This window comes from Salmo salar, chromosome ssa19 (assembly GCF_905237065.1).
Source record: "Salmo salar chromosome ssa19, Ssal_v3.1, whole genome shotgun sequence".
Taxonomy (NCBI): Eukaryota; Metazoa; Chordata; class Actinopteri; order Salmoniformes; family Salmonidae; genus Salmo; species Salmo salar.
The window spans coordinates 75,913,954-75,933,801 of NC_059460.1; the positions used below are offsets into that span (position 1 = coordinate 75,913,954).

The 19,848-nt window shown below is 40.6% G+C and overlaps 1 protein-coding gene across 1 annotated transcript in view; it reads left to right on the plus strand.

The window, feature by feature from the left end:
* Positions 1-19,848, plus strand: part of LOC106579654 (laminin subunit alpha-1) — an 84,993-nt gene that overhangs the window by 36,576 nt on the left and 28,569 nt on the right. Inside the window, 15 exon segments of the mRNA XM_014159776.2 lie at positions 254-359; positions 6,114-6,271; positions 6,501-6,641; positions 6,862-7,026; positions 7,731-7,832; positions 8,829-9,155; positions 9,756-9,866; positions 11,671-11,798; positions 12,189-12,275; positions 13,654-13,865; positions 15,132-15,238; positions 16,361-16,541; positions 17,022-17,158; positions 17,330-17,563; positions 17,719-17,862. Of these exon segments, the coding sequence (XP_014015251.2) occupies positions 254-359; positions 6,114-6,271; positions 6,501-6,641; positions 6,862-7,026; positions 7,731-7,832; positions 8,829-9,155; positions 9,756-9,866; positions 11,671-11,798; positions 12,189-12,275; positions 13,654-13,865; positions 15,132-15,238; positions 16,361-16,541; positions 17,022-17,158; positions 17,330-17,563; positions 17,719-17,862 (2,340 nt within the window).

Genomic DNA, 19,848 nt, shown 5'->3' on the forward strand with positions numbered 1-19,848 from the left:
TATGTGGCTCAGTGAAAGACTAGATTTACTGTAGAATGCAGCTATTTGGATGTGATGGCCCTTGCTTGGATGGATCAATGGTGATTTATTAAACTTGTAATTGCAGTGTGTACCTTGTGTGGAATGTGAATGGTCAGTTGTGTATTTGTTTCCTTCTGTGTGTGTGTGTGTGTGTGTGTGTGTGTGTGTGTGTGTGTGTGTGTGTGTGTGTGTGTGTGTGTGTGTGTGTGTGTGTGTGTGTGTGTGTGTGTAGGTGTCTCCGCACAATGAGAACCCATGTGTGGAGTGCAGCTGTGACATGAAGGGGTCTTTGACTCCTGCCTGTATCAGAGATGACAACCACGCCAAGCCTGAGAATGGTACAAAGACTCTATTCATTCAGATATTTCTTAATGACATTTTTGGGGATTTGTGTGTATTGTATTGTATTGTTAGGTATTACTGCACTGTTGGAGCTAGAAACAGAAGAGTTATATAGCACCTGACATAACATCTGTTAGATAATGTTAACGCCACCAATAACATTTGATTTTAACCCCAATAACGTTTGTTTTCAGCTTGTGTTAAAAACATACCTGCATAGTTCAGTATAGGTCTGAATATCTACCAAAATCATTATGGGAGATGGGTGATAAGGACACTTTAATTTTGGGGATATTCATAAGACTTGAGACTCTACATGTACAGTAATTCAGAGTGTATTATATCTAGCTGACAGTAACGTACCACAGATTCTCCATCTAAGTTTTGGACATAACAGCAAAATACTGAAATTACACTATAGGGCTATGTAGCGCATGTCCTATTGGCTATACTATACTATACTATAGGCAATAGTATACTATAGGCTATACTATAATATAGGCTATACTATACTATACTATACTATACTATACTATAGGCCATACTATACTATAGGCTATACTATAATATAGGCTATACTATACTATAGGCCATACTATACTATAGGCTATACTATAATATAGGCTATACTATACTATACTATACTATAGGCCATAATATACTATAGGCTATACTATAATATAGGCTATACTATAATATAGGCTATACTATACTATACTATACTATACTATACTATAGGCCATACTATAGAATAGCCTATAATATAGTATAGGCTATACTATACTATACTATAGGCCATACTATAGAATAGCCTATAATATAGTATAGCCTATAGTATAGAATAGCCTATAGATAGTATAGCCTATAGAAAATCATAGCCTATAGTAATATATAGCCTATAGTACAGTATAGCCAATAGAATAGCCTATACTATAGTATAACCTATAGTATAGTATAGCCTATAGTATAGTATAGCCTATAGAATAGTATAGCCTAAAGTATAGTATAACCTATAGTATAGTATAGCCTATAGTATAGCCAATAGAATAGCATAGCCTATAGTATAGTATAACCTACAGAATAGTATAGCCTATAGTACAGTATTGCCTATAGTATAGTATAGCCTATAGTACAGTATAGCCAATAGTATAGCCTATAGTATAGTATAACCTATAGTATAGTATAGCCAATAGTATAGTATAGCCTATAGAATAGTATAGCCTATAGTATAGTATAACCTATAGTATAGTATAGCCAATAGTATAGTATAGCCTATAGAATGGTATAGCCTATAGTATAGTATAGCCTACAGAATAGCCTACAGTATAGCCTATAGTATAGTATAGCCTATATACTAGTATAGCCTATAGTATACTATAGCATATGGAATAGTATAGCCTATAGAATAGTATAGCCTACAGTATAGTATAACCTTTAGTATAGTATAGCCTATAGAATAGAATAGCCTACAGAATAGCCTATAGTGTAGTATAGCCTATAGTATAGTATAGCCTATAGAATAGAATAGCCTACAGAATAGCCTATAGTATAGCCTATAGTATAGTATAGCCTATAGTATAGTATAGTATAGCCTATATTATAGTGTAGCCTATAGAATAGAATAGCCTACAGAATAGCCTATAGTATAGCCTATAGAATAGTATAGCCTATATTATAGTGTAGCCTATAGTATACTATAGGTTATACTATACTACAGGCTATGCTATACTATTCTATTGGCTATACTATACTAAAGGTTATACTATACTGTAGGCTATTCTATTTAGGCAAATACTATAGAATAGGCGATGCTATTATATAGGCTATACTGTAGGCTATACATTACTATAGGCAATGATATTCTACAGGCTATACTATACTATAGGCTATGCTATTCTATAGGCTTTGCTGTACTATAGGCTATAGATTACTATAGGCTATACTATTCTCTAGGTTATACTATACTATAGGCTATGCTATTCTATAGGCTTTGCTATACTATAGACTATACTATAGGCTATACTATAGGCTATACCTTACTGTATGATATACTATAGTATATGCTATTCTGTAGGCTGTACTATACTATAGGCTATGCTATAGACTATAGACTGTACTATAGGCTATTCTGTAGGCTATTATATAGGCTATACTATTCTATTGGCTATGCTATTCTATAGGCTATACTATAGACTATAGGCTATACTATACTGTAGGCTATTCTATAGGCTATACTTTACTGTAGACTATGCTATAGGCTATTCTGTAGGCTATTATATAGGCTATACTATTCTATTGGCTTTACTATACTATAGGCTATACTATTGGCTATACTATGCTATAGGTTATACTATACTATAGGCTATTCTATAGGCTATACTATACTATAGGCAATACTATACTGTAGGCTATACTATTATGTGGGCTATACTATACTATAGCCTATACTGTCCTATAGGCTATGCTATTCTATATGCTATACTATACTATAAGCTATACTATACTATAGGCTATTCGATAGGCTACAATACTATAGGCTATGCTATACTATAGGCTATACTATAGGCTATTCTATAGGCTATACTATACTATAGACTATTCAATAGGCTATTCAATAGGTTATTCTATAGGCTATACTATTGTATAGGCTATACTATATTGTAGGCTATACTATTCTATAAGCTATACTATTCTATAGGCTGTACAATACTATAGTTTTTATTTTGTAATTTTTGTAATTTTTTTTATTTCACCTTTATTTAACCAGGTAGGCTAGTTGAGAACTAGTTCTCATTTACAACTGCGACCTGACCAAGATAAAGCTAAGCAGTGCGACACAAACAACAACACAGAGTTACACATGAAATTAACAAACGTACAGTCAATAACACAATAGAAAAAAGTCTATATACAGTGTGTGCAAATGGCGTGAGGAGGTAAGGAAATAAATAGGCCATAGTAGCGAAGTAATTACATTTTAGCAAATTAACACTGGAGTGATAGATGTGCAGATGATGATGTGCAAGTAGAAATACTGGTGTGCAAAAAAGTAAATAAAAACAATATGGGGATGAGGTAGGTAATTGGGTGGGCTATTTACAGATGGGCTGTGTACAGCTGCAGCGATCGGTAAGCTGCTCAGATAGCTGATGTTTAAAGTTAGCGAGGGAGATATAAGTTTCCAACTTCAGCGGTTTTTGCAATTCGTTCCAGTCATTGGCAGCACAGAACTGGAAGGAAAGGCGGCCAAAGGAGGTTTTGGCTTTGGGGAAGACCAGTGAGATATACATGCTGGAGCGTGTGCTACGGGTGGGTGTTGTTATCGTGACCAGTGAGCTGAGATAAGGCGGAGCTTTACCTAGCATTGACTTATAGATGACCTGGAGCCAGTGGGTCTGGCGACGAATATGTAGCGAGGGCCAGCCGACAAGAGCATACAGGTCGCAGTGGTGGGTGGTATATGTGATAGACTGCATCCAGTTTCCTGAGTAGAGTGTTGGAGGCTATTTTGTAAATGACATCACCGAAGTCGAGGATCGATAGAATAGTCAGTTTTACGAGGGTTGAACAGACTGGTAATAGGGGTTGCAACAATGGTGGCGGATAATTTTAGAAAGAGAGGGTCCAGACTATACTATTCTATAGGCTATACTATTCTATAGGCTATACTATAGGCTATAATATTATATAGGCTATACTATTCTATAGACTTTACTGTTCTATAGGCTATAATATTATATAGGCTATACTATTCTATAGGCTATACTATTCTATAGGCTATAATATTATATAGGCTTTACTATTCTATAGGCTATAATATTCTATAGGCTTTACTATTATATAGGCTATAATATTATATAGGCTATACTATTCTATAGGCTATAATATTCTATAGGCTATACTATTCTATAGGCTATACTATTCTATAGGCTATAATATTATATAGGCTTTACTATTCTATAGGCTATAATATTATATAGGCTATACTATTCTATAGGCTATAATATTCTATAGGCTTTACTATTCTATAGGCTATAATATTCTATAGGCTTTACAATTCTATAGACTTTACTATTCTATAGGCTGTACTATTCTATAGGCTATAATATTATATAGACTTTACTATTCTATAGGCTATAATATTATGTAGACTTTACTATTCTATAGGCTATAATATTATGTAGACTTTACTATTCAATAGGCTATAATATTATGTAGACTTTACTATTCTATAGGCTATAATATTATATAGGCTTTACTATTCTATAGACTATACTATTCTATAGGCTATAATATTATATAGGCTTTACTATTCTATAGGCTATAATATTATGTAGACTATAATATTATGTAGACTTTACTATTCTATAGGCTATAATATTATATAGGCTTTACTATTCTATAGGCTATAATATTATGTAGACTATAATATTATGTAGACTTTACTATTCTATAGGCTATAATATTATATAGGCTATACTATTCTATAGGCTATAATATTATATAGGCTATACTATTCTATAGGCTATAATATTATATAGGCTATACTATTCTATAGGCTATAATATTTGTAACGTGTGTCATATAAAGGGAACCAGGGCACAGCGTGTTGAGTGCTCATCTTTACTTTTAATGAAAACACTTAAACAAAGAAAACAAAACAACAGCCAACAGTTCTGTCAGGTTATACTAACAAAACAGAAAACAACTACCCACGAAAACAAAGGGGAAAAAGCCTGCCTAAGTATGGCTTCCAATCAGAGACAACGATAGACAGCTGCCTCTGATTGGAAACCATACCCGGCCAAAACATAGAAAACAAACACATAGAATGCCCACCCCCTATCACACCCTGACCTACCTAAACAGAGAAAAAACAGCTCTCTTAGGTCAGAGAGTGACACTATTATATAGGCTATAATATTATATAGGCTATAATATTATATAGGCTTTACTATTCTATAGGCTATAATATTATGTAGACTTTACTATTCTATAGGCTATAATATTATGTAGACTTTACTATTCTATAGGCTATAATATTATGTAGACTTTACTATTCTATAGGCTATAATATTATATAGGCTATAATATTATGTAGACTTCACTATTCTATAGGCTATAATATTCTATAGGCTTTACTATTCTATAGGCTATAATATTATATAGGCTATAATATTATGTAGACTTTACTATTCTATAGGCTATAATATTATATAGGCTATACTATTCTATAGGCTATAATATTATGTAGACTTTACTATTCTATAGGCTATAATATTATATAGGCTATAATATTATATAGGCTTTACTATTCTATAGGCTATAATATTATGTAGACTTTACTATTCTATAGGCTATACTATTCTATAGGCTATAATATTATATAGACTTTACTATTCTATAGGCTATAATATTATATAGACTTTACTATTCTATAGGCTATAATATTATATAGACTTTACTATTCTATAGGCTTTACTATTCTATAGGCTATAATATTATATAGGCTATAATATTATATAGGCTATAATATTCTATAGGCTTTACTATTCTATAGGCTATAATATTATGTAGACTTTACTATTCTATAGGCTATAATATTATATAGGCTATACTATTCTATAGGCTATAATATTATATAGGCTATAATATTATATAGGCTTTACTATTCTATAGGCTATACTATTCTATAGGCTATGCTATTGTCTTTGTTAACTATACTGTCCCGTCTTGACTGTGCTGTGTAGGTCTGAACCCAGGCCAGTGTCTGTGTAAGGAGGGCTTTGCGGGCGAGCGCTGTGACCGCTGTGCCTTTGGCTACAGGGACTTCCCCCTATGTTCACGCTGTGAGTGCAGTTTGGAGGGCAGCCTCAACATCGACCCCTGCACAGAGTGCATCTGCAAGGTAACGCTGGGGAACACGGCACTGTAAAACGCAACACTGTTATGGGTTAACTGTGCTGTTATAGTGGCTAATTTGGATTGTGTGTGTTTGTGTGTATATGTGTGTGTGTGTGTAGCGGTCAGGTGTGGGGTTGTGTGTGGGGGGGGGGTAACGGTGCACTTGCATGATGACTAACCATAATGTTCCTATAAAACCAAACCCCCTAACCTCCACTGTGTCTCTGTTGCAGGAGAACGTGATGGGGGCTGACTGTGACCTGTGTAAGCAGGGTTTCTTCAACCTGGAGGGCAGTGACCCAGAGGGCTGCACTGAATGTTTCTGCTTCGGTGTGTCTGACGTGTGTGAGCGCTCCCCCTGGTCTATGTCTCAGGTAACATACAGCCACACCCACATCCAAATGCACCCTCATTGTGAATATGTTCCTTTACACAGGAATATACAAACAACTCCAACGACTCAGCATAGTTTTGGTGGGAGCCTTTAAACTATTTGATACTGTACAACTCAATAACATATAACCAGTAAATTGGATCGGTCTGTGATGTTGTCATGGCGAGTTTATAGAACAAAGAATTCTCCTGGCCCCACAGACTGTGCACTCCAATGGATGGCTCCTTACCACTAAAAGCGAACCTGTCTACACGGCACCCCTCACAGATGAAGACAACAACCTCATCATCCCAAACATCACCATGATCCAATTGTACCGTTTTGTTTCTACATGGGCCGCCCCAGAGTCCCTCCTGGGGAAAAGGGTACGTTTCGTTAGCGTATACTGTACCTATGGAGTCCCCTATTCCTTTTCAGCTCAATGCTCCAGTGGCGTTAGCATTAGCTATCTCATTTTGCTGTTCAGATAGCTAATGACCTGCATGTATTAGCTTCAAACAAATAGATTTTACAATCAACTCTCTCTGTCTCTCTCTCTCTCTTGTATTTCTCTCTCTCTTTCATCCATTCTCTATCTTTCTCTCTCTCCCCCTTTCTCTCTCCCCACTCTCTCTCTGTCTCGCTTTCTCTTGCTACTGTATTTTTGTCTCTCTCTCTCTCTCTCTCTCTCTCTCTCTCTCTCTCCACTCGTCCTGTTCTATCCTCCCACTGTGTTAACACAGGGTGCCCTGTAATTATAGTCAAGCAGGGCCAGGCACTTTATTCATCCCTGAGTTAATGATGCTCCACTCGTTAGAAGCCTGTCTAATATGTTTGCTACCCATTAGTCCCTCAGGTGATTACAGTTAATTCATTCATTAAAATGAGTCATTATCTATGGCATGTCCTTAATATCGGGTGGGAGGGAGAGATAAAGATAGGGGGGGTGTTTATCCTGAAGGGACAGATTTCATGTCAATATTTAGTGTGATGAATTTCCACTATTGCATATTTGCTGTAGGTACTGTTTTCTTGAGTGTAACACTCTCTCCCTTTTTCCAATGTTCCCTTTGGACATTTCTATGTGAAGCTGACATCGTACGGAGGGTTTTTGAGCTACAGCGTGGCGTATGATGTTTCAGTGGACAACGTGGACAAGTCTCTGCCGTCACAGTTTGATTTGATTATCGAGGTAAGCTACTATTTGGCTAACTAAATATTGGGCTAACAGATATTGGGCTAACAGATATTGGGCTAACTAAATATTGGGCTAACAGATATTGGGCTAACTAAATATTGGGCTAACAGATATTGGGCTAACTAAATATTGGGCTAATAGATATTGGGCTAACTAAATATTGGGCTAATAGATATTGGGCTAACTAAATATTGGGCTAACAGATATTGGGCTAACTAAATATTGGGCTAATAGATTTTGGGCTAACTATTGGGCTTACAGGTAGAATAGCGTTTAGAGAGGCTGCTGGTTTAAAATCCTAGATGCCATTACCTGCCATTGTGCCCTTGAGCAAGGCACTTAACCCCCCACAACAACAGCTCCCCGGGCGCCCAGTGTGGCAGCCCCCACACCTCTCCACAACCTCTATATGTATGTGTATGTCCTGTATGTGTGTCTTTCAGATGGGGTTGGGTTAAATGTGTAAGTCAAATTTCAGTTGGACCTTGTGTGCAATTGACCAATAAAGCGATCTGATCTTATCATTTTCAACCTGGCTATGATATTAGCGGTATGGAAGTGCAATGGAAAGCAAGACTAACTAAAACCTTCCCAATGGGCACAGACGTCAGTTCTATTTTTGATTTACATTGGGTTGAGTTGTCAACTAACGTGAGTTCAACGTGAAATCCTCCCAAAAATGCATCATGACATTGGATTTAGGTTAAAAGTTGAGTGAAATAAAAGACAAAATTCCCGTATGCTGATGACTTTTTCCAAATCCAATCTTGATTCAATGTCATCACATACATTTTTTGTTGTTGTTGAAATGACGTGGAAACAACGTTGATTCAACCAGCTTTTTCCAGTGGGTAATTTAAAAGAAAGCTCTAGCCCCTAGCCCCTGGGGTTGGGGGCTAGTGTTTGAGTACACCAACCCCTGAACCTACATCAGGTCGTCATTGTAAATCACAATGTGTTGCTAACTACCTTGTTTGGATGTGCCACCAGGGGAATGGGAGGACCCTGCGTCAGATGCCCCCCAGGCAGCTCTTGCTGACGCCCCTGCGTGAGCAGCATGTTTCTGTGGAGCTCTTGCCACAGAGCTTCGTAGACCTGCACACAGGTCAGAGGGTGGACAGGGACGGGCTGATGACTGCACTGGCCGACGTGGCCGGGCTGAGGATCAGAGGTCACCTCAATGCCAGCGCAGAGGGGGAACTCAGGTTGAGCACGGTATCTCTGGACATGGTAGACATCAATTCTACTAACACAGTCCAGGCCTGGGACGTGGAGCAGTGTGAGTGTCCCTTGGGCTACTCTGGCACATCCTGTGAGGTAAAAACCCAGGTCATGTGACAGTGGCCAGATTGATACTGTTTACTACTGTAGGGTGTCTAGACTATTTTGTTAATGATTTGAGCTGCATCCATTGTAAAAGCAAAGCTCATTATGCTTTTCAGTTGGCTTGGTTAGTTAGAGGTAGAAGAAGAGCATGGTGTTAGCAACAATGTTGCGGGTTCAATTCCCACATATTTTTGAATACGTGTTTACTATGTGTCACTTCAGGTAAACACAACTGCTAAATGATTATGTTATAGTTGTCTTTGTGTTTGTAGTACTGTGTGTATGGATTCAGAGGAGGCTGGTGGGAGGAGCTATAGGAGGACGGGCTCATTGTTAATTGCTGGAATGGAATGAATGAAACAGTATCAAACACATCAAACATATGGAAACCACGTTTGACTCTGTTCCAATTATTCCATTTCAGCCAATACAGTGAGCCCGTCCTCCTATAGCTCCACCCACCAGCCTCCTCTGTCTGGATTATATTATGTCATATGAGCCACACAATCTGAGTACCTGTGCTTACTGTATGTGACTTTGGGTAACAGCGACCGCTAAATGATGTTATTGTTGTTCTCTCTGTGTTTGTAGTCCTGTTCATCTGGGTTCTATCGTGTCGGGGGGATCCTGTTCGGAGGCAACTGTCTCCAGTGTGAGTGTAACGACCACGCTACGGAATGTGACATCAACGGAGTGTGTCTGGTGAGTCCTCTATCTGCAGCGTGTCATGTTTAGACAGCGGGGGGCATAGACCTAACATCTGCACTAGGTAACCTCTGAACCAGTCAGAGCTTCACTTCGCAGTTAGAGGCTACAGCACACCAATGAGCAAACCCCCAGTAGGAAGCTTCCTGGCTTGAGCTGTGTTTGTTAACAGTCATATGATGAATCACTCTTCTATGCTGCATCTGAAATGGCATCCTATTCCTAAATTCCTTTTTAATTTTATTTAGTTTTTAACTTTTATTTAACTAGGCAAGTCAGGTAGTGCACTACTATATAGTGCACTACTTTTGGCTAGAGCCATATCCTATCCCCTATGTAGTGCACTAAATTATAGGGAACTTTGGACTGTGATTCAATTGAATTCTTCGCTTTATTGGATGACAAGTTAATGCTGTGTTAGGCGTTTAAATATCAGTGATTATCCAATGGCTACTGCCAGGTATCCGTTCTGTCAATATACTATGTCAATCAAAAGACATGCTAAAGTTACTACATTCAATTACATTAGTGAAAATGCTTCACGTTGATGCGGTTAGGTTTAGCGGTTAGGTTTAGCGGTTAGGTTTAGCGGTTTGGTTTAGCGGTTAGGTTTAGCGGTTTGGTTTAGCGGTTAGGTTTAGCGGTTAGGTTTTGCGGTTAGGTTTAGCGGTTTGGTTTAGCGGTTTGGTTTAGCGGTTTGGTTTAGCGGTTTGGTTTAGAGGTTAGGTTTAGCGGTTAGGTTTAGAGGTAAGGTTTTGCGGTTAGGTTTTGCGGTTAGGTTTTGCAGTTAGGTTAAGAGGTTAGGTTTAGCGGTTAGGTTTAGCGGTTAGGTTTAGCGGTTAGGTTTAGCGGTTTGGTATAGCGGTTAGGTTTAGCGGTTAGGTTTAGCGGTTAGGTTTTGCGGTTAGGTTTAGCGGTTTGGTATAGCGGTTAGGTTTAGCGGTTTGGTATAGCGGTTAGGTTTAGCGGTTTGGTTTAGCGGTTTGGTTTAGCGGTTTGGTTTAGCGGTTAGGTTTAGCGGTTTGGTTTAGCGGTTTGGTTTAGCGGTTAGGTTTAGCGGTTTGGTTTAGCGGTTAGGTTTAGCGGTTTGGTTTAGCGGTTAGGTTTAGCGGTTTGGTTTAGCGGTTAGGTTTAGCGGTTTGGTTTAGCGGTTAGGTTTAGCGGTTTGGTTTAGCGGTTAGGTTTAGCGGTTTGGTATAGCGGTTAGGTTTAGCGGTTAGGTTTAGCGGTTAGGTTTAGCGGTTAGGTTTAGCGGTTAGGTTTAGTGGTTTGGTTTAGCGGTTAGGTTTGGTGGTTAGGTTTAGCGGTTAGGTTTAGCAGTTTGGTGCACTTAAAGGGATAGTTCACTTTTTATGAGCTTTATTTTTGACTTACCTAGGGTGTTAATCCAAACAGTTTTTAAAAAAGTGGGAAATCATCTAAAATGTCCACTGCCATGTTAACTATCCCATTAACAGTGGATGTTGAGACATCTCTAAAACGTCCACTGCCATGTTAACTATCCCATTAACAGTGGATGTTGAGACATCTCTAAAACGTCCACTGCCATGTTAACTATCCCATTAACAGTGGATGTTGAGACATCTCTAAAACGTCCACTGCCATGTTAACTATCCCATTAACAGTGGATGTTGAGACATCTCTAAAACGTCCACTGCCATGTTAACTATCCCATTAACAGTGGATGTTGAGACATCCCAAGAAATGTGGTTGCTATGGTGTGTCTATGGCAGCGTAAGGGCATGTGAGTCAGACCAGAAATAAGTTTTATCGGGCACTGTCGCCTTAAATCTTTCCCCAGGACTGTACTCACAATACCACTGGGCCCCACTGTGACCAATGCCTCCACGGTTACTATGGCAACCCCTCTGAGGGCACCCCGGAGGACTGCCAGAGATGCGCTTGCCCGTTGACAGTGGCGACGAACAAGTGAGTGACTGTGCCAACATGCCATTCATTCAGATTGTAGAATCCCTCTCCATGGCGATAGATGGGTCACATATGTGTGAACACTGGGTGGTGGAGAGTCTGGCTGATATTGGTTGTTGTAGGTTTCATGTCAACAACAGAATGTTTCAACTGTACCAGGTACTGTATTGCTTTCTTTAATGACAGGTTAGCTGTTGTGTGAACTGATACCAAGCTTAACATTAGTGCTGGTGTTTGTCAATGTTAGGGGGTGGAAGGGGTGGGATCTCCACTCATACAATATGAAATGATTAAAGTTTTAGAAAAGCCCTATAAATAGAAAGCTCTTACCAGATAATGTGATGTCATCATTACAGTCCTCCCTGCTCACGCTCCTGTTCTGTTCTTCAGTTTCAGCCCCACCTGTTTCCTAGAGGGCCCTGGGCAGGTGACATGTGACCAGTGTCAGCAGGGCTACACTGGGACTAAGTGTGAGAGGTATGTTGACTAAAGGTTATTAAACCGTACATTCTCAGTTTGACCGTGTCTTCACTACTTAAACCTGTACCATATAATCAGTTATACAGTGCATTTGGAAAGTATTCAGACCTCTTGACCTTTTCCACATTTTGTTACATTATAGCCTTTTTTTATATTTGTTTAAATCATGTTTTTTCTTCTTCGTCAATCTACACACAATACCCCATAACAACGAAGCAAAAACAGGTTTTTATACATTTTTACAAATGTATAAAAAAAAAAAACGGAAATATTACATTTACGTAAGTATTCAGACCCGTTACTCAGTACTTTGTTGAAGCACCTTTGGCAGCGATTACAGCCTTGAGTCTTCTTGGGTATGACGCTACAAGCTTAGCACACCTGTATTTGGGGAGTTTCTCCCATTCTTCTCTGCAGATTGTCTCAAGCTCTGTCAGGTTGGATGGGGAGCGTTGCTGCACAGCTATTTTCAGGTCTCTCCAGAGATGTTTGATCAGGTTCAAGTCCGGGCTCTGGCTAGGCCACTCATAGACATTCAGACACTTGTCCCGAAGCCACTCCTGCGTTGAATGGTCGTTGTCCTGATGGAACGTGAACATGTTAGATCGGGTTCAAGTCAGTGCTCTGGCTGGGCCACTCAGTGCTCAAATAAATGCTTCACAGAGTTCAAGTAACAGACACATCTCAACATCAACTGTTCAGAGGAGACTGTGTGAATCAGGCCATGGTCGAATTGCTGCAAAGAAACCACTACTAAAGGACACCAATAATAAGAAGAGACTTGCTTTGGCCAAGAAATCCCAACCTCAACCCAATATGACCAGGGGCACCCCCTATTGACTTTGCCTGGGTGGGGGGTACTCACTACCCAGCCATGGAGCCCTTCCACACCCTTAAAGGCATTAGAAACCATTTGAGATGGTTTGGGATGAGTTGGACCGCAGAGTGAAGGAAAAGTAGCCAAAAAGTGTTCAGCATATGTGGCAACTCCTTCAAGACTGTTGGAAAATCATTCCAAGTGAAGCTGGTTGAGAGAATACCAAGAGTGTGCAAAGCTGTCATCAAGGCAAAGGGTGGCTACTGAAGAATCTCAAATATAAAATATATTTTAATTTGTTTAACACTTTTTTGGTTACAACATGATTCAATGTGTTATTTCATAGTTTTGATGTCTTAACAATTTTTTTGCAATGTAGAAAATAGTAAAAATAAGTAAGTAGATGTGTCCAAACCTTTGACTGGTACTGTACTTAATAACAGTTTACATGGGGAAATTATACTTGAAACTCAAGTACAATACATTAGTACTAGTCTCAACCATTTAACTAATAGTTTATTGTATTGTTTGTTCATCTTCTAACTTTGACATCTCCAGGTGTGCTAACGGTTACCATGGTGAGCCGATGGTGGCAGGCCAGGAGTGCGTGGTGTGTGAGTGTAACGGTAACGTGGACCCCTGGGAGCCGGGCCACTGTGACACCAGCAGCGGTGTGTGTCTGAAGTGTCACAGCCACACCAGCGGAGACCAGTGTGAGAGGTGTGAGGACGGCTACTACGGTGACGCCATCACCGCCAAGAACTGCCAGGGTAGGAGAGCCATGGTGGTGGTGATGTTAATGGTGACGAGGAAGATGAAGAGGAGGAGGATGATGAGGATCATTATTGTCCTTTTAGTGGATTCTTCCACAGATCCCCACAAAGTTACATTTACACAACAAGCAATGTCCCTTGCCACCATGTACTGAACATACTAGTTAACAGAGATACCAGCATCCATCTAACTGTAGTCTATGATATGTACTGAACTACATCACAGAATGTACACAGTGAGAATAGACAGGAAATAGACACTTTTGCACGTTTCTGAGTAACAGTTAGCAAATCAGAGGAATGCTGAGTGAAGGACGTGGCCAACCAACCACAGATTAAATCTCAACTTTGACCTACATCTGCTTCCCCCCCGGCCCCAACATCACATTTTAGACCTAATCCTAACAATAAGGTCTGTTATGGGTCAGGAACCATATTCATCTGAAGGTAGCAGTGCTGATCTTGGATCAGGTCCCACCTTATCCATGTAATCTCATTCATTATGATCTAAAAGGTAAGACTGATCCTAGATCAGCACTCCCTTTCTGAGACGCATTGTGAATACAGACCCAGACATTTTACCCCAGGCATTGTGATGTCAAAGGTCAGGTTAAATCCCTGTTTGAATATGATATGGCATGGGACCTGGCCTCTCAGGGCAGCTTATGAACAGCTTATGTCTTATAACCATCACATGAAGCTGTATAATCCCCTTAGCCTCTGGGTATGATAATACTGCAGCCTTCTCCTTCCCAGACCTGGTTTTGTGACAATGTCTGCGTTCCACAACATTGACAATACATTTATGTTATGACAATAGGAATGTTGTATTCATAGGGACATATGTGGATGGATTCAGTCATCACCTAGAATGGAACTTATTTGGCCGTCAAACATGATCCTAAATATTATGATGGATGTGCAATTTTACTTCAGATGTGTGTGTGTTTCATTCTCATGAAAGACAACTGTAGAAGAGCTCTTTATAATGGATAGAGTGACATCTAGGGGAATATCGCAATACTGCAAGTCTTGCATACCTTCACTCGTTCAGCCTCATTTCACTAAACTTGCTAAAATGTCTGCATATTGTTTATACTACATGAAAAACAAACAGTATTCTATCATCACGATGGATCTTTGAGAACTGTGTGAACTCTCACCTCACCGGTATTCTTTTCAACACAAAGAGCATGAGTCCTGATGTTATTAACATGTATGTTTACGACTATGTTTTGCTACCTATTTCTCCACTGCGTGTAGCTTGTGGTTGCCATGAAAAAGGGTCGTACTCGGGAGTGTGTGACCTGCTCACTGGACAGTGTACCTGCAAACCCAACGTGGTGGGAGAGAAGTGTGACCAGTGTCAGGTATGTAGATTATATAGCATTATTTGTGCTCACGTACCAAAGGGCCAAGAGTTTTTCTGGCTATATGGTCGAGTCACATGGCCAGTCCCTTCTACCCTCCTAGTCTATTTTCCCTGTAATTCCTCCCAACTCTCCACTCCCACACCTCTACATGGAATGAGTATTTGCAATTTGGAAGCAGATACTAAGTTACTAATCCTAACCCAGCCCAGTCCATTGGAACGCTTAGTTATCAGTGGGTGTCCAAGGTCTCCCGCTTATCTCCTTTCCGTGTCCCGCTTCCCACACCCACCTTCCAATAGAGCCCAGCTTGTCGGAAGGCAGTCCAATGTTTTGGATATATTCATTAACAGGGTCAGCTTATCTATCGCCTCCCTGGCAGAGAGAGGGAGGGAAGGAGGGGGACAGAGACATATTTTTTGTAGATTTTTTGGGGGGCAGTAGCTGGGTTTATTTGCTCGAGGTGGGGGAGGGGAGCTCTTTGGCTGGGCAGGGGCTGTTGAAATGCAACCAAAAACACATGGATTTAAAACACCTAGAGATGGTTATCTAGAGAAAACAGTAGAGCAATCTTGGACTTCTCTCTCTCTCTCTCTCTCTCTCTCTCTCTCAATAAGTTTAATTAATTTTGCATTCCAATTGGGGATATAGATATTGATAGATGGGGATGGAAGAGGGTTAGCAGTTTCTCTCTAATCCGAGAATCAGATGCTCTGGCTGTGGTAAATTCTGACCCAAGGCCTGGATGTCTGGTTCCTGGTTCTCCATTGGGTCCAACTTGGACTGAGAGTTGACCGTTTTGACAGAGAGGACTGATATAACAGGAGATAGGAAGTACTTCCTGCCTGTTCATGTTTGGTGACAGTGAGACCCCCTGATTGATAGTGACGATGTCATTGGACATGTAGAAGTGTTGCATCTAACGTCACTTGGCCTCCTGCTACATGCTCTCTATCAAGGAAACAGACTCAGAGTAATGTGCACCTTTTATGTCTGGATATACTTGTATTGATGTTTTACAGCTTAAGAAAGTTTGAATGAAAGATCAAGAGGGTTCTCAGAATTATGCTGCTTAGTTGATGGAATTTACTAAGAATTGGTGTTTTCGTCTGTGTTTTCCAGGTGGGCTTCCACGGTCTTCTCAACGGACAGGGGTGCAGAGAATGTGACTGTATCCAGTCAGGATCTGTGTCCATGGCCTGTGAGGAAGATGGGCAGTGCCAATGCATCCCAGGGGTGGCGGGGGACAAGTGTGACCGCTGTCATCACAGTTACTTTAACTTCCAGGGCAGCGGCTGTACACGTAAGGCCACAAACATTACCCAAACTTTACCAACCAGGGCAGCGGCTGTACACGTAAGGCCACAAACATTACCCAAACTTTACCAACCAGGGCAGCGGCTGTACACGTAATGCCACAAACATTACCCAAACTTTACCAGACATTTACATCTGAGTTTCATTCTGATCTGAACCAACCATAATGCTCTCTCCACCCACCCACCCTCTCTCTCTCTCTCTTTCTCTTTCTCTCTCTCTCTCTTCATCTTCATCTCCATCTCTCTCTCTCTCTCTCTCTCTCTCTCTATCTCTCTTTCTCTCTCTCTCTTCATCTCCATCTCTCTCTTTCTCTCTCTTCATCTCCATCTCTCTTTCTCTCTCTTTCGCCATCTCTCTCTCTCTCCATCTCCATCTCTCTCTTTCTCTTTCGTTCTCCCTCTCCATCTCTCTCTCTCCATCTCTCTCTCCATCTCTTTCTCTCTCTCTCTACTCCCCCCATCAGAGTGTGAGTGTGCCCACACCCATGGCAACTGTAACGTGACAACAGGCGAGTGTATCTGTCCTCCCCACACCAGAGGAGAGAAGTGTGATCTGTGTGAGGAAGGTCACTGGGGTCACGACACTGTGACAGGCTGTAAGGTAAAACCTACTTCTCCAACTGGAAATGTAGAAGCCTTTATTAGGCCTACATAGCCCTACATAAACCTTTTTAATGCCTACATAGATGCTTCATAAGTTATAACTGTAACAAGCAAATCATATAACATAAAAGGTGTTTATTAAAGCTCATCTTTGTCCCTTTGTTCCTAGTCATGTAACTGCAGTGAGACGGGCAGCTCTGCCACCCAGTGTGGCATCACCAACGGGCAGTGCCAGTGCCGCTCTGATTTCGCTGGGCAGAACTGTGACCGCTGCGCCATGGGCTACAGGGGCTACCCAGAATGCACGGTGTGCAACTGCAACATCAACGGCACCAGAGAGGAGTTCTGTGATGAGGAACTGGGTGTGTGCAGCTGTGAGGCCCCAGGGAACTGTGTGTGCAAGGTACTTCAACTGTTGGTGGAATTAGTTGAGTGAACAAAAAGTATTCGTTCATATGATGGAATATCATATCTGTTATGGCCTATGATAGTGTTGTGTTTTATTGTGTCCGTACTAAGTATATTGTCTCTTTTAATTAATTGGTCTCTGGTTGCCAGGACAATGTGGGCGGAGGTGGCTGTGATGAGTGTAAGAAGGGAACCTTGGGCCTATCTATTTCTAACCCGGCCGGCTGCAGCCCCTGCTTCTGTTTCGGGGTCTCCTCAGACTGTGAGGAGCTGGGTGGGATGGTCCGGGTGCCGGTGAGTACAGTCCACTTATCCAAACCCTCCTCATCCTGGGGTCTGTTCAGTGAGTTGAAACATTCAGAACGCTGACGATAGAAATGTGCTGATTAGACCCACTGGGCACAAATGTCAGTTTAACTTCTAGTTTTGTTGAGTTTTCAACTAACGTGAATTCAACGTGAAATCAACAAAAAAGGTCACCATGTCATTGAATTTAGGTTAAAAGTTGGGTGAAAAATAGGAAATGCCCTTACATTGATGACTTTTTGCAAATCCAATCAGTTTTCCATGTTGATTCAACATCATCAAATAGATTTCTTGAGTTTAAAAAATGCAGAAACAATGTTGATTCAACCAGTTTTTTGCCTAGTGGGGAGCGATCACTCTACACTGCTTGCCATGACAGATGAATATGTCTGTTTGGCAAAATGCATTTTCTACCTGAATGTTTGTAATGTTGCACCTTCTGGATTTTTATTTTCCATTGCAAAACGTTTTAAAACGTGTGCCTGCTACTGAATATTACCCTGGTTTCCTGTTTTAGTCCCGCCCATCTGCTTCCTCTTCAGATGGGTGGCTATGCTAACAGATATTGAGAAACTGTCTGCCATTGTCTGAAGGGGTTGAGCGGACTTCATTCCGCCACGTCTGTATGACATCATGGCACATTTTTTGAAACAAAATACGTCTTATTCTTTCTAGTCGCTGTCTGGGATTGCAATACCTTTGTTTAGTGATACTCTTATATTCTTTATACAACAATACTGTATAATAACTTGGCTTCTATTTGTCTGGTTTATGTCAGAATCATTTTCTCTGTCTTGTTTATAACCTCGTTAGCCAAGAAACAACCGGCATGGCAAATCTAACAATAGATCATGCTTAGAGCCTGGAGTTGTTATAACCTCGTTAGCCAAGAAACAACCTGCATGGCAAATCTAACAATAGATCATGCTTAGAGCCTGGAGTTGTTATAACCTCGTTAGCCAAGAAACAACCTGCATGGCAAATCTAACAATAGATCATGCTTAGAGCCTGGAGTTGTTATAACCTCGTTAGCCAAGAAACAACCTGCATGGCAAATCTAACAATAGATCATGCTTAGAGCCTGGAGTTGTTATAACCTCGTTAGCCAAGAAACAACCTGCATGTCAAATCTAACAATAGATCATGCTTAGAGCCTGGAGTTTTTCCTGAAAATGCGTTATGACCTGGAAGATATAATCTATTTCTGAGTTCAAAGCTATTTAGTCAGGTGTATCCAGACAATGATTTGGCAGGTAGCCTAGTGGTTAGAGCAGGTAGCCTAGTGGTTAGAGCAGGTAGCCTAGTGGTTAGAGCAGGTAGCCTAGTGGTTAGAGCAGGTAGCCTAGTGGTTAGAGCGTTGGTGCCAGTAACTGAAAGGTTGCTAGATTGAATCCCCGAGCTGACAAGGTAAAAATCTGTCATTCTGCCCCTGAACAAGGCAGTTAACCCACTGTTCCTAGGCCGGCATTGTAAATAAGAATGTGTTCTTAACTGACTTGCCTTGTTAAATAAATCAAAATGATAATTCTCCAGCTGTATACTATCTCATCTGTCTGGATGAAGAACAATATCTGTATCCTCATTACTCGCTGAATGCTCCTAATTAGCTTCATTTTAATTGGACACAATAGAGAGGAAATGAAATGCCTAGAAAGATACCCAATAGGATGCCCATCTGTTATGGCGGTGGCCCTTAGTGATGCCACGTACGGTGCCCGCTGCTCGCAGCCCGGCTCAAGGACACACGTTCCCTGTGTAGCATCCCCCCCGGCCCCTCAGACAGAGGAATCTGAAAGACCACAGATGTAGCTAGCCGGGTTATCTATTTCCTGGTCATAATTAGTGATAAGAGATGGCACAGCTGAGCTGGCTGTAAATCAGTGGAGGCTGCTGAGGGGAGGTTGGCTCATAACAATGGATGGAACGGAGCGAATGGAATGGCGTTGAACACATAGAAACCATGTTTGATGTATT